Source organism: Argiope bruennichi, chromosome X1 (assembly GCF_947563725.1).
Source record: "Argiope bruennichi chromosome X1, qqArgBrue1.1, whole genome shotgun sequence".
Lineage (NCBI taxonomy): Eukaryota > Metazoa > Arthropoda > Arachnida > Araneae > Araneidae > Argiope > Argiope bruennichi.
The window spans coordinates 93,386,746-93,403,360 of NC_079162.1; the positions used below are offsets into that span (position 1 = coordinate 93,386,746).

At 29.2% G+C, this 16,615-nt stretch overlaps 1 protein-coding gene across 7 annotated transcripts in view; it reads left to right on the forward strand.

The window, feature by feature from the left end:
* The window catches only part of LOC129958840 (cAMP-specific 3',5'-cyclic phosphodiesterase, isoforms N/G-like), a 327,156-nt gene that overhangs the window by 260,638 nt on the left and 49,903 nt on the right, over nt 1-16,615 (forward strand). For all 7 annotated transcript variants that reach the window (XM_056071557.1, XM_056071561.1, XM_056071555.1 and 4 more), the window contains 2 exons: nt 3,827-3,922; nt 13,229-13,299. In XM_056071557.1, coding sequence (XP_055927532.1) covers nt 3,827-3,922; nt 13,229-13,299 — 167 coding nt within the window. The remainder of the gene's footprint in view (nt 1-3,826; nt 3,923-13,228; nt 13,300-16,615) is intronic.

Below are 16,615 nucleotides of genomic sequence, written 5' to 3' on the forward strand. Positions count from 1 at the left end.
TATTCTTGAATGGTAGCCCTGTCTTTAAATAATTTCTGTTTGAAGTTTTAAGATGATAAGTTGTAATTTCATAAGCAATAGGAGCTAATATTCACCATAATCTCAAATTACAAATGCCAAAATATTTCTCATAACGAAATTTATTTCTCCGGGAATTTCCATCTAATAGTGCGTAAAGCAATTTCTTCATATAAAAGTAATTTCAGTAAAAGAATATCTAATTTCAAATTATAATATAATCTTTCATTTCTCTTTCAGATCTTACGCACGTGTTAAAAGTATCTAAAAATTAAATTTATTTTATCAAAAAAGGGCAAAATACGCTTTATTTAAAGCATAACAACTTGTGTAAGTATTATTAAAAACAACATGTATTACTTATATGATTGGGCCTTTGATCAGAGCAATTCTTTAGTTTATAGAATGCTGGAAAAAATAAATTCAGAATGCTAGAAAAGTATTAATTCATTTAGTTAGTATTAAACTAAAAGTATTAAACGTAATGTAACAAAATGTAAACTAAAAGTATTAAACTATAACATCAAAACCGGTAATGTTATTATTTATTGCATTATAAAAATTATATGAGATAAAAAATTCATCCCAATTCCCTTATTTAGACAAATCCCATACTCTAAAATTATGTAGTTTTTAAATACTTTTAAATATTTTGTGCAAAATTCAACACAAATTAAAACAGAACGTGTGTTTCATAACAAGCACGAAGTGATTTGATTCGTTCAGTTCATTAGATTAACGTCCATTCCTAGAGCTAAATGAACCTCATCATTTTTAATGATCACCCGATAACGAGGATATGTATCTGCAGCTTCATCACTAAACTTCCAGGTTTGCATCATTAAAACCGAAAGACTTTTGACCAAGAACATCCGATATACTGCACATTGGTTTCACATTACACGGCATGTGAATATCGAGTTTAAAACACAGAATCCATACCTAAAACTATGTCACGTTCTAAGCAACTTCTGACCTAAAAGGACATTAAATTAATGTAATCTTTAAGGATATTTTACAAAAGCTTTTCTGACCTATGGTTTTTTCGTATTCTGGTGCATTTTGATGCTTGTTTATTAAATGATACAATACACACAATCTTTGTATATAATTTTTTTTAATGGAAGTATCAAGAATAATACTTGGCGTTGTTTTGGCGACAATTTAACTTGAAAAGAATTGTGAGAGAATGATAAAAATATTAGATATAAAGACTATGATAATTTGGAATTATATCAATATTACGTTCCTGTGACAGGATGACCGTTGGTACAAGGCATAATCCCACTGAGTATATGCCGTCTACGGGAAATTGATTCATGTTAAATATGGCAAGGTTTAACATTTTCCTCTTATAGGGCATGGAATTTTGTAGAATATGGAACCAGCTTGTGTCTGATCTCCTCTTTTTACATGCGTTTATATATGACAATATCCGTTCAAAAGTAGCAATCGTATAACTTCAAAACGTGATTTACTCTAACTATATTAAACCTTCATTTTATAAGCAAACTAGCTGAATTTTTCTTATATGTTATAATAAATATCATGCCGTTGTATTGATAATAGTTAGCGTTTTTCTAATATAAGATTAAAAACTTATCATTATGAAAAAATATAATTTATATAAAATAATATTTAATGGTATTATAGACTTTTTATTCATTTCTTATATTGGTAATTTCTAAATTCGAAATTTGCCTCATGGCAGAATTTCCACTTTCTAGATGAAGGGACGCGATTCGGGTTTCGATTTCATTCAAGATTTGCTATATTTTGAATATGTTTCACTTTTAATTTGTAGTTGAGAGTAAACTTTCTTCAAGCCAGTGTAAACCTGGATAATGAGGCGTCTCCTCTGGTGTCCTCTGCGTTGTATAATCACAGTATGAATCAAACTGTGACATCAAATAAAAAATAAGGAAATTTTTAGTTCCTTGAATTTTTGAGTGTTTCTGATACAACTCTAGAAAGATCGAGATTGCTTTGCTGGAAGATATTTAAAATAATTTGAGAACTTTTGGCTTAAAAGAGTGCCAAGTCTAAGTCCTTATTTCTAATTTTATCGTTATGAATAATATTTTCTAATAGAATATATGATATAAACAATATATGATATATATTGTTTGACGATTAAGTTTAATACTCATACCTTATTTAGCAAAAAAAAAAAAAAAAAAAAATGTTTTGTTAGCACAGGCCTAATTTCTTTGTTGAATAGGATATATCTTTAAATCTGAAATAATTACGTAAAACAAGATAGATAAAATAAAAGCCGAAATCATAAAGACAATTCCCTTGTGAGCTAAACTTCAAAGATATTCTGTGAAAGCTAGAAAGGGATTAACAACAAGACGAAATAAACAAGAAAGAATAAAACAAGACAACAAGAAAGAATAAAAACTGAATATAAATTTTTTGATTCCCAACAGCATAGACTTTTTTTTATAAAATCTTTAGACATTTGTTCACAAAATTATGAAGTATTTTTCACCAATCAAACGAGTTTTTTTTAAAAAATTTATTTATTTAATGTTATCTTTCAGAGTTTATATTTCTAATACATACAAACAGTATAAAAAGTATTAAACATAATGAAACCACTATCCTAGATCAAAATACCACTTTTTACTTTCTCAAATATGAGATATTCAAAGAAAAAGTTTTGTAATCGTCAAAAAATTCGAATTAGAAATTTTGTCGAATCTCTATGTTTTAAAGCCGCCTAAGAAAGAAAAACACATTTTTGAAATTTTGTTTATCTGTTTATCTATGAACATTATAAATCAAAAGCCCTTTGAGCTAGATGGGTAAAATCTGGTATATGGATCTGACATCAAATCTGTAAATTTCTATCAAAGTTTACACGAAATCCATTCAGAGGAACTCTGCCTATCCGACTGTATGTGTACAATTGAACACAATAACTGCAGAACATAAAAAGTTAGATAAATACAATTTAGTACACTGGTTTAACATCTAATATGTAGATACGAAACCAATGTTGAATTAAATCTGTCAAAGTGTTGACTGTCTATTAGTGTATATTTTCATATACATATAAACGAATAACTCAAAAGCGCACTGACTTAAATAAATGAAATCTGTTATGTGATCTTGCGACTATAATTGCAATTACGTCGCAAATTTTGGTTTCAATTAGCAGGAAAAAATATCCAGCATGCATATTCTATATTCTGGCAATTCTGTGTTAGCATTATGCAGGCTGTATTCTGGAAATTCTGTATTAGCAATTGATCACCAAAAAAATCATAAAAGGTCACCCGGTAGGTTTAGTAAATAGCAAGATTCACAACAAAAATCGTTATTTCGTAGCTATTGTTCCCCAGTGTCATGCAATTAATACAAAAGTATTGCTATTCTCTACTACATTATAAAATAGAAACCTTTCATATATGAGACTTTGAAAATAAAAATCTAAGAGTTCATGGCATTCACGGCCTTGGCCAAGGTTGACAATTTTATACAGGGTGCTAGGGACAACGCCTTTATTGGGGAACATGCGAGAAAGCTTTGGGGTGACTGCTACTACTGGTTTTATTAGCGGCATAGAAAAACTTATTTTCCATGTTTTTAGACCATTTAAGAGTTCTTTATAAATAAAAAATTAACATTTCTATATTATAAGTAAAAAAGACATTGATTAACTTCTGGCGTTAAATATGTAAAAAATTTTATTTATGAAATTTAAAGATTTATTGCTGTAAAATTTCTTTAGAAATCTTATTTATGAAATTTAGAGATTTATTGTTGTAACATTTATTTTATAATGCATTTTTTTATATAGTGAGGAACTCATTGTGACTCCTTTTGCGCAAATCTTGGCCAGTCTCAAGATAGTGAGGAACAATTATGTCTCCATCACAAATGTGTCTCCTACATAGTAAGTATTCAATTTTTTTTCTATGTATTTACTCGAATAATAATATCACAATCATAAATGCGCAGGATAATTAAATTATAGATATACGTTTTTTTAAAAATATATATGAACATATTTTTATCATCAGGAAAATAATACTTCTGTAATTTTATGTAAATTTCAATTTTTAAAATTTTATTTACTTGTACTTCTATCTATTTTACCATCCGAGGAATTAAAATTTCCGCAGGTTTAGCCTAAAATTAAGAGTTTAAACTGTAAAAAGTTTCATTTAAATTCTGCTGAAATTTAACAGCGTCAATTATCATAAATGAATTATAAAATGTAAAAGAATTTTGATCAGTGTAAATGAATATTCGGATGGTCAACCAGAATGTGAATATTCTAAAGAATTAAAGATTCAACCACCTTTAATTGCATTTGTCAACAAAAATTATTTAGTAGAATTCACTTAAAAATTGAGAGAATTTAATGAGTCACATAGATTTTTCTGTAGTTTATTGAATTTGCCAGCAAAGAAACTGATATTACTTTTATGATTATATTTTATAAAATAGTCAAGAGTTCTAATCATAGATGGCGACACCAACACGAAAAGATTTAAGTCAATGTGAGGTGGAAAAAAGTACTGTTGGAGGTGATCAATACTCTGTCTCTTCCATCTGTAAATTAGTTTTCCTCCGACGGCTGAGATAAAATGTTTCAGCTTTTCTTAGTACGGTTGGAGAAAAGTACTATTTAGAAAAATAAAAAAAAAAAATTACAGAAAAGTTTCCGTTAGTTTACGAATTAAAATAGAATGTTAAAATTCCCTCAAATTTAATATATTAAAGCAACTGTTTTAAGTTAAGTAAATAACAATACAGGGTGTTGACGAATTCGACCGGCAAACTCAGAGGGGTGATAGTAGACATCAAGAGGATAAAGAATCACCATACAACATGGGGTCCCAAACAACGTTTAGGGGGTGAAAATCGCAAAAATATAGGGAGTCGGGGAACTGTTGGAAACTGTAAAAAAATAATAAATGGTGTTTCAAATATGAATTTTTTTAAGTGAAAGCACATTTTTAAAGGCTATTTTTCATGTAACATGCCGATTTGATGAACCAGGGGATCGTAAATTATTGAAAGCGAAAAAGTAGTTTAGAACCCTTATCTTCAAAAATATTTAAACTTTAAGAAAAACAAAAGCTTGAAAATATAAAGAATTTTATACTCTTTAATTTGACATAAGTCTGTAATGTAAAAACTGAGGAGGTTTTAAAATATTCAAGAAAAAACTAAAATGTTTGCCGGTAAACATCGCTGCAACATCGGTACCGATGTTTACAGGAGATATTGCAAAATTCTGCCGAAAAATTCTGGGGGAGTGATAGTAGGTAAAAAGACGATAAGAATTTCCAAAGAAATAAATATAAAGTCGCAAACGATGGTGAAAATTTATTTGGTGGAAAACAGATACAGCATACATTTACAGCACAGACATTTTAATATAAGAAAGGAGTCGATGGGAAACTTTTATAAAAATTACTCAATTTTGCTGCCGCGAAGGTCATTACTCAACCGACACCGACGTTTAAAGGACCACCGAACGCGCTCAAACATACTAAGTGTGCTTGCGATTTCTCCAGAAGCGACGACAATCCGTGTTACGAGATCTTCCACTGTATCGAAAGGTGTCTGATAAACAAGAGATTTCATGTGGCCCAGAAGAAGAAATCCAAGGGATTAAGGTCCGGGGAACGTGGAGGGCAATCAACAGGCTTGAGATAAATTCTGAGGATAAAATTCTTGCAGGAGAAAGTGCATCTTCCTGTGTGGTACTAAGCATCGAGCGTGCCGAATACCCAATTCAGCTGCGACTGATCGCTTGCTTGTTGATGGGGTATCGGCAAAGTGCTGCAAAATTCGGTTTTCTGTTTCAGGTGTGTACACACTGTGTCCTTACGCTGCATTTGGCCTCGTTATTTTGAAGGATCCTGTCTCCAGCAACCGTCGATCAATATTTGAAAAGATGATGTGGTGTGGACAACGCCTACTTGGATATTGCTCTTGGTATATTCTTTGTGCTAGGCGTCCATTACCATCCGCTCTGCCGTAAATTAAATGCATATCCGCATATTCGTTATTCGTGAAATCTGACATGTTGTTTACAAATGAAACTTATCGACTAGCCGGCGTCCTGGCATAGGGATAGCTCCAATGATCTGGACGTCCCGGGTTCGAGTCCCGGTTTGGGCATGGTTGTTCTTTCTGTTCTATCTGTGAGATGTGTGAATATGCCCTCCTGTAAAAAGGTGTTGTGCAAACGAATGAGTGATGCGTGAGTAGTCAAGTCGTGCTCTTGGCTCAAGTTGGTTCTACGATGAAAAAACAAGAGGCGCTCCCCCTTAGGATTAAATCGGCTGCCTTTGAACAGCGGGCTTGTCCGTGGCAAGTGCCATAGGAAACAACAACAAACAACTTATCGACTATAAATTCTGAATTGCTCTTTAATGAATACAGGCTGCATTTATACTCATCGAACCATCAATTCCGCAATGCTTGTTGCTTTTATATTCCTCGAACGCATGGAAAATTTACATACGAGAAAGCTTTTTCTTCTCGACTACCTTGCTCCAAATCCTCGCATTCATTGGGTCATTCTTTTTGTCAGGCTAATTGTCTCTTCGATGTCTGTTTATGGAAGTTTCACAGAATAAACGTCTCCTGCGACTCTATTTTTTTACAATAATTTTTTATCTCCTTAATGCTTACTATCACTTCTCTAAATTTACCTTTCGAATTTGGCAACACCCTCTGTAAACAACGGTGCTGATGCTGCAGCGATGTTTCCCGGCAAACATTTTAGTTTTTCTTGAATATTTTAAAACCTCCTCAGTTTTACACTACAGACTTATATCAAATTAAAGAGTATAAAATTCTTTATATTTTCAAGCTTTTATTTTTCCTAAAGTTTAAATATTTTTGAAGATAATGGTCCTAAACTACTTTTTCGTTTTCAATAATTTACGACCCCCTGGTTCATCAAATCGGCGTGTTACTTACAGTAAAAACAACCTTTAAGAATGTGCTTTCACTTAAAAAATATTCATATTTGAAATACTATTTATTATTATTTTTTATAAATTTTTTACAGTTCTCCGACTCCCTATATTTTTCCGATTTTCACCCCCTAAACGTCGTTTCGGACCCCATGTTGTATGCTGATTCTTTATCCTCTTGATGCCTACTATCACCCCTCTGAGTTTGTCGATCGAATTCGGCAATAGACTATATATTAAAGATTTTCTTTGTTTAGTATTGGAAAAACTTCTTTAAAAAATCGCTGTTCGTATTTCAACGTAAAGAAAACGTTCTTTAATTCAGATCGTTAGCATGACAATGCCGTTTTTGGGGTTTTGGTAGATTAAAGAGGATCAAGCTTTGCAGGAAAAACAAAGAGAGTGCTGCTCTTTAAATAAAATTATCTGATATCTATTTATATCATTGATTCGGATCTTTTCTTCAAAAAAATCACTCATGTTATCCATAAATTTATGAGTTCTGCGAAGTTATAGCTTTCCTTCAGCAAATTTTATAAATATATTTAATGTAATAAATACAACAGGCACCTGTTTCCATGAGTTTTTAATTCACTGCTATGTTCTTTTTTTCATACATTTGATTTTCTCTCCTTGACGTGTGCCTCTTATGAGCTCGCAACACTTTGTAATTTCTGTCCATCGCTCAAATGATTCTTCGGACGATGAGACGATGTTCTTCGAACACTAACTCACTTTCGTTGATTTCAATCCAGTCGATAGATGCTTCTGTTGATAAGGTTGTTCAACGTAGCTTTTAATAAATAAAATACCATACTTTGACCATTACTGGTTGCATTTTGATTTTAATTTGCAGTGCCATCTTCTGAACCTGGATTTGTGTGAGCTCGCAACACTTTGCAAATTCTATTCACCATTCAAACAATTCTTCGAACGATGAGACAACGTTCTTCGAACACTAATTCACTTTCATTAATTTCAATCCAGTAGATGAACTCAATATATTAATAAGGATGTTTAACCCAACTTCTAATACTTGAATTACCATAATTTGATCATAACTGTTAACATTTGGATCTCGATCTGTATGTCCATTTCCTGAATCTGGGTTCTTGTGAGCTCACAACACCTAGTATATTCTGTTCATCACTCAGATGAAGATGAGATGACATAATCCAAACACTAACACACTTTTTTTTAATTTCAGTTTGAACCATAAACTCAATGGGTTCACTTTGCTAAGGTTGTTTAACACAGCTTTTAACAAGTAAAGTAATATAATTTGATTATCACTGGTAAGGTTTAGTTTTCAATCCGCTGCAGAATTACATTTTTCCCCTCCGAAGGGCTTTATCAATGTCGGATAATAGAATGCATCAAACGGCAGGAAGTTAAATTAAGATATATGGCTACATTCGGAATGATTTTTTCAGAAAATGTATGAAATAATAATATTTATAAATTGTTATCGAAAATAGCTTGCAAAAAAAACATGGAAAAAATTTTATCACTGATATGGCAAATGATATAATTGATGAAAATCAAAAAAAAAAAAAAAAAAAAATGAAGAAATGTTTTGTCTTGTCTTTCTTTTTTGCTAAAAAAAGTATAAAGAAAAAGTTTAGAATTTTATCAAATGATCTGTTTAAAAAGTATCAGCTGATCTAAGAAATATATTACCAGGTTAATAAACCCAGAAAAAAAGTTTCATTTCTCTCTAGACTTAAAATACTTGGGTTCGACTGTTAAATAACATGAAATGTTCAATTTTTTGCGTTATGAAACTCAAAACTACTGTAAAATATTTTTGAATGACCAGATTGCTGCTTCTGCAACTCACGAACTGCAAACAATGTTGGGAAATGATAGTACCAAGTCTGAACAACAACAACAAAATAAAATGTATGCATTAGACTCTAATTTGTGAGTTATTTCGTAAGAAAGTTTTACCAAAATTTAGAATTTGAAAAAAATATAATTAATACGTATTTTATCCAAATATAAAAATGAATGCAACTTTCCAATAAATGAACGTAAAAATAATAATTAAAAAAATCGATTTTAAAAAGGAAACTGTTGAAAAAATATTTTTAAAAAAGTATATGCAGAAAATTTGTTTTTCATATTTCCGTTAAACGTCAACTTTTCAATATAATTACCATTATATGCTAGCATCGCTTTAAAGATTATTTTTTATCAAGAAAAATATGAAAAGAGGCAGCGAACATACTTAGTCTATTGATCAAAATTGCTTAGATTGTTAGTACAAAAAACTTAAAGAAAACAAATCCAATAAATTGAAGTATGATGAAGATAAATTCATACGCACGTGGCTCACGTGATATACGCAGCACAAATTTTATTTTGGAATCCATTGTTCATTTCGCCGGTAGAAAAAAAAAAAAAAAAAAAAAAAAAAAACGTGATGTTGCAGCACAGTAGTTATTGACTGCAGTTAGATGTTGAATGGCATGTGCAATGAATTACATTTGAGATGTGAGTTTGACATCACGTGGATTGATTATATTTTATTTCGGTTATTTTTTGCTCAAATAATTCATTGAATCTTCATGCAACGTGCATGTGTAAATAGAAACAGCATTTTATTCTATTGCTCTAATTTATTTCGTTTTTATGTTTTCATTCTCAGAAGTCAATATTACTTTCTCAGTTTTCTTTTTGGCAAAGGGCCAAAAAGAAAACGTGGATATTTGCACACGTGGTTCACGTGATTTAATATACACTAATTTTCTCACGGACCATCAGGAGAATCAATTTAGCTACAAGCAAATCAAACATTAGATTAAAGGTTTACTTTTCATAAACCTTATTTGTTTTTCTTTAAATGTATTGTTTTAAAGCAGTCGATTTCTTTTTTAACATTTTAGATCGTTTTCTTCTCGAGGGAACTTTTATTCCTTTTTCTTACGTTTTAAACGCTTCTGCAAAGTAAATATCTAATCTTATGTTGAAATTGATTTTCATTAACCAGTTTCAAGCAAGTGAATAAATTAGATTTTTCAGATGATATTTCAGCATTTTAAACATTGCGCTTAGTAAGTTTTTCAATGTAGCATTTAGCATTTCCTTTATTTACCTCATTATAATGTTTATATATTTAAAGCATTATTCCTTTTCCTTTTGCAATAAAAGAAATGCCATTTTCTTGCAAATTTTAAAGGTCAAGGGGGGGGGCAATATTATCAGATTCTCGGATTCCACAACTCTCTTTCCGTTGTAATATAAATGTCATGTTCCGTAGCATGGAAATTTGGAGAATAGTTCTCAGGGCTTCTTGACGACGAAACTAACGATTGTTCAAAATCACCTAACGACTGTTCAAAATTGCAAATATTGTTTTGCTAATCACATACAGTATATTTCAAAATAAATGTCATATTCTTTTTTCTTACTGTTTTAATCTTAAAATATCGATGCAATTAAGCCTACAAAAGATGCATGATTTTTGGAGTTAATATATTTCAGTAAAATTAAATGAATCTGAAATTAATGAAATTATGAAATGAAATAAGAAAATTAATGAAATATGAATAAAATTAAAGTTTCAGATATCAGATTTTCAGATAGCTCTTTTAAATTTCAAAGGAGAAATGCATTTTCTATCCAGTCTTTAGATCGGAACATATAGCAACAGAGATCACTTTCTTCTGTTTTTTGCATAGAAGATTAGACTTCTTCAGAGATCTGGATTCTAATGGTCATTCCTCAATCCAACTTTAACCAAAATTAATTGATTGTATGTTCGCGAGAAGCTTGGATTTCCTATTTTAAAGTTACTTTGCAAAATTTCAATCCAGCACATGTGCAATAATGCACATCTTCACTTTGTAGTGAGTTCTTTCCCATAATTGACTTACTTATCTCGAATTTAAGAAACAGACGAACTGGTTAGATTATCTTCGCTACTATTAAGGATGATTAAGATGATCAGGATGATAGGAATTCAGGATTTAATGATTCATTAAGAGTAATTTTCAATGAATATTGCCCCATTGTTAGAAATACATTCAGATTTTCTTCAAAGAAGTTAAAGCAGATCTTTTATTACTTTTGGACTTTATTAGAATAAATGGACTTAGTCTAGCTATGCTAGTCAAAGTGGGATAAGTACAACCACCACAGATTTTGAATAAGAGATTCTCTATTAAGATTTCACATTTTGTGATTTTTAACTGAGGTCAGATGACGTGAACGGCACAGGAATAGAATATATTATCGAATAAAATCTTCATCATTGTTAATAGATTAATATTCAACGAATAGGTACTCCCCATAAAGGCTTTTTTTATGTTGAAAAAATAAAGTAGGTATATTAAGAATTGAAATTCAGTATTCTCATGAAATAATGAGATATGCCAAAAATAAATAATGATACTGAAGAAATTACTTATTTTGCATTTGGCTTTCTATTCATTCTTTCAATCTGACAAAAAATTTCGCAAAAGCTTGCAATCTCACAGTTAAACAGAACAGTTAGATTACAACTGTGTGTTATATTTTACGAAATAAAATTACATTATCTGAATATCTACGGAATATGAAATCGAATGGGAAAAGAGATGAAAAAATTGTAAAGTGAGGATCTGAGTCAAGTCTTACAAGCTAATCTCCGATAAGCTAAGCGAGTCTCTTAAAAACGTCGAATTAGTAATTCTTTGTTCATTGAATTCTTAATATCGTATCCTCTTTTTATCGAAGTTATACAAGCCTAACCACTTATTTTGGAATTCATTTTCTGTTTCTTACATTCACCGATTAACACACAACTCAAATCACTACACTCGAGGGATCATGATGAAATGGTATCACTTAAAAATTCTAAAACATTAATCTAATCATTTATCGCTTCAGTTATATATTTATATATTTCAAAAAATAGATTTGTAGAATATATAGGCTCTATTCTTTTCCTAGCCATTTAAATTTAAGCATAAAAATATTATTGCTTTAACTTCCGAATCGCGTTTTCTTTTGATTTTTCTTGGATTTTTGAGGATATGAATATTTTAATTTAACTGTTTAACCTTCATCTACCATGTCACATGAAAATCAAAAGTGTCAAAAAGTATCGAGGTATATCTTTTATATGAAAAATTCCCCTTTTGAATATATATTAAAAGGCATGAGCTCCCACAGTCTCTTTCTGTCTCAGACATTATAACCTCAAAATTACTCTTCTTTGATTTTAAATAAAGTATGATTATATATTTTTATTGTATATGATATAGACTTTGTGAAACTTAATATAGTCACTCTTCTCTAATCTAGTTCCTTTCTTCAGAACTCTTGATTGCTAAATTTCAAAATTTCCTGTACATCCTGTTCTTATTAGTACATATCTGTGAAATGTTATGTGTATTTTCTCTTGTGTATACATAGTGCTTTAAATCTAATATTTTTCCCTTAAAATGGTGTCTTATCTTTCATAATACCTTACTATTTCTGCACAAAAATTCATGTTGAATTCGTCCTTATTAGTGAAATGAGGAGACATTAGTATTTCTTATAATAACTAAAATCACTTTTTTTAAACCTTATACACCGCAATTTTTTATACCAAAGATAAGCATTATTACTACAATGTGATTAGAATACCTAAAATTTATTTCTCAAAAATTTATTTCATGTTTATTTATTTATTTTTTTGCAACTATCAGTATTATGTTCATACAATTAAAATAGAATACAATATTTTGATGTAGAGACAGTGACTTCAAATTAACTTCAATGTAGTTACAAGAACTGCTGTGGTAAGAACAACTGCTTTGGTAAAGAAGTAAAATAAATACTTTGATGGCGGCTTCTTATATTTTTGTTACTTTTAATTCAGGAAGCTTTGTAATTTAGAAAATATAAAATATTGCATACTGTTTAGAGCTAAATACGTTGACCCGTATGTTTGAAAACGAATTACTATTAGTTTTACCTTCGAGCGCATGAGTGCCTTTTAGTGTCATTGTTTCCCAACCATTACAGCCAAAACAATAAGAATAGTTATAAACAAAGAACACTTTATGTCACAGAAATTCTATTTTTGTAAAAAGAGGCAAAAAATACTTGTAAATCGCATCGGAAAAATAAAATAATTTTTTCGTGCACCTAGGGAGTTTATGTATTGCATTAGATGGAGTTTATTGTCTATTTTTGTTATTGCTTTTAGAGGAATAATTTTTAGTATAAAGAAATACGGTAATCTTTTGAGGAGTCTATAAATGCAATTTGTTTCATCTTTATTTTAGTAAAAACAAAAAAGGATGTGGCAGCCCAGGTCACAGCAGCAGTCCTCCGGCACCAAAGCCTACACTTACAGGTTAGTTTTTAGAAATATTTTGGAAATTAATCTTAGACAATTCAGTTTGAATAGCATTGAAATTGCAAAGATGTTTCAAGATAACTAATATAAATTATATTGCCTTGTTTTAAACCCTTTCAGAGGTCAATATCTTTGATCTAAAAAAAATCATTTCTGTATAATAGCTATGAAAAGTGGATAAACGGTGATTTTTGGTATGAAATCGAATATTTATAATTTGGGAAATTTTACTTTGGAAATTTTCCGGAAAACGTAATTACAAGTTGATTGTTAGAAACAAAGAAGTTTTCTAATCGCACTACTTGAAGAGTTAATGAAATAAAGAAAAATATTTTTTATCAAATTATTTACTAATTAGTAAATGTAATTACAAATGCTCTTTTCATTATATATAAGGAATAGTCGGATGATAGTTTATGAGTCTGTGTGAAATTTCAAATTAAAGTTTGAGTGCAAATCATTTCAGAAATGGAATAAAAGTATTAAAAAGATTCACTATAAGAACAGATTACATCTTCAAGAAGTATTATTTCAAAATGAGAGACTGTTTCTATTTAAGAGCCTCCTTAAAGTGCATTAAATAAAATATTATGATTTCAAGCGTGCAATAATTTCAAAACAATTGTTTCGAAATTATTACACGTTTGATTAAAATAAATAAAAAAAAATATATAAAAAACTAAAACAATTGTCAGTGTTGTTTGAAAGATTTTCAGCGTCTTAAAGTTTTTTTTAATTGAACTAAAATGTATCGTTTAAGGCATGATAATACTTGCATTTAATGATCATTTAGCTTGATAATAGTGTCAGATACGTGCATTTTTTATACTTTGAATGCCTCTTTTGAACAAATAGAAATTTAAACCATTAGTTATTATACGTGCATTTTTTTTTTTATTCTACATGGAATATTCTCAAATCAGTCTTAAAAATAGAAAAATTCTCCAACAAATCGTTCTCTACAGCTGATGTCATGGGAAAATGGATTTATAAAAAAATGCTGTAGATCTAAAGTCGTATTCCAGATGGCACCACCAATCACCGTAGAAGTTTCGTGAATTCGTTTGGATATTGAACTGATTGATTGCATTGAAATCGAAATTCTGAATTGGTACGCATCTGATTAAAATGAACCAGAAATATATCAATGTTCAGAAAATCTGTAATAAATGATTGCTGAAGCATTATGCATTTTCCACAGAGTATATTTATTTATTTATTTACTTTATTACAAGCAAATTGGCAATTTTAATAAGAACGCTAATGTTTTTTGATTCGGTTTTTCGTAAACTTGGATGTAGAATAAACCTTCCTTCTTTTCATACATGACTTATAGATTTTACTGACTTCATATAATTGCTTTTTTGTGTATAATCTACTTTCACATGAAATGTGTTTTGTTTCTAATATTTAATTAAACCTTATTATAATACCGTATTCGTAGATTCTGTAATGTTTTAATCGTCATTTGTATTATTTAATTATAATTCTGTAATTAAAATTTAAAAAAAGAAAGGGCCTTTATAAGAATTTGACTGCGTTTCAAGTCTCAAAAATAATTATCTATAAGCCGCATTATACTTAAAAGTATATGAGATGTTTTATAAAGTATGAACGCCTGGTCTAACGATATCCTTTTCGTACCAATATTTTAGTTGCCAGCGTTGCTGAGTGGTATACTTTTATACTAATTTTAATATCGAAACACTTAGTACCTAGAATGTACCTGATTTCATTGCACTTATACGCCCGTGTGATTCTCGGATGTATAATTGAAACTAAGTTAATTTAAAATAAATAAACAAATTCTGGATTCTCATAGCTTAAGATATAGTAAAGTAATCGAAATATAACATACAAAGGATATGCTACTTAGCAAAGTTTAACATATACTTTCTTAACAGAAGTCCTTCTGAACTGATATAATTCTATATAATTAAAAAAAACAATACGATAAAATAGAAAATAAGTCCACATTTATTAGTCAATAAAAGAAAGATTTTTTTTGATTAAAATTTAGAGGCTAAAATAAAAATAGCAAAATCCTGAGTAATATTTAGAAATACTTTTAAAATGTTTCATTTTTAAAAAACTTTTAAAATATTTTTGTGTCAAGAATATTTTACTAATTGTGAATAATAGAACCATAAGACTATAAAAATTTTAATTTCATAATATTTTTCAGAAATACCCTTATTGGTTCAAACACAAAAAATAATTCCTTTTTGCTAAATATTTCATTTAAAGCATCTTTCCAATAGGAAGTAAATGTCGTTCTCTACTGGTTTAAAAATTAAATTTATTTATGATTAGAGTAGATACTCTGTGCATATAACTCCTTTTTATATTTGTTAAAAAATTTAATTCAGATTTTTTCTTAAATTCATACCCGTATTGAATTCTTTATTACAGAATCAAAATATAATTAATATCCAATTAATCAATAATTGATATTTGAAAATATTGAGATATTGTACTAATATCAGGAGCACATAATTGTACAAAATTTTATAACAACGCCAATTAAGGAATTGTCAGAGAAATCAATTACAAAATTTCGCATTTACAAGCATGAAATAAATGTCTGAATCCAGAAAAATAAACTCGATTTCCTTAGAAAAAATCTTAAATTTAGTTATGAGTAATAAAATCGCAGAAAAGTCTGATATTTAAAATTACTTTTTACCTGTTCCTTTTTAACTTTTGAAGCATTTGGTAATTACTTTCTTCTTATTTACTCTAAGCTTGATTCTTTTATTAGTAATACATTAAAAATATTATAATGTATTAAAAAGGTATCTACAGAAAAGGTGAAAAGTTTTATATGTAATTCAGAGAAGTTATTAATCATAAATTTGTATTTAAATGTAACTTATCTTTAAATGCTTTTTATCTATGAAAATTGGCTTTATAGGCTATAAATTTATTTAAAAATAATTTAGTTTGCATAAAATTAACAGAAGATTATTAAAGAAAATTAAGATGTTTACGCTGAGTTTAAGTTATTGGAGAAGATTTTTCTGTCTAGAACTTTTAATGATAAATCGATTACTTTCGCATAACCGTAAAGATATAAGAGAAATCTTTTGCTGACCCATCATTTATAAAGTCACGATTTCTTTTAATTGAGTTTCTCTAGCATAAATAATATAGAAAGTGGGAAGAAAATTGATAAAATGTTTGAATATTATTAGTACAGCTCTTCTTATTTGTGTGATTTCTGAAATTATTTACTTTAAATACCTATTTCAGAATAGCATATTTTATATAATTAAATATCACTCATGTTTTTAATATTTACGAGACTTTTAAA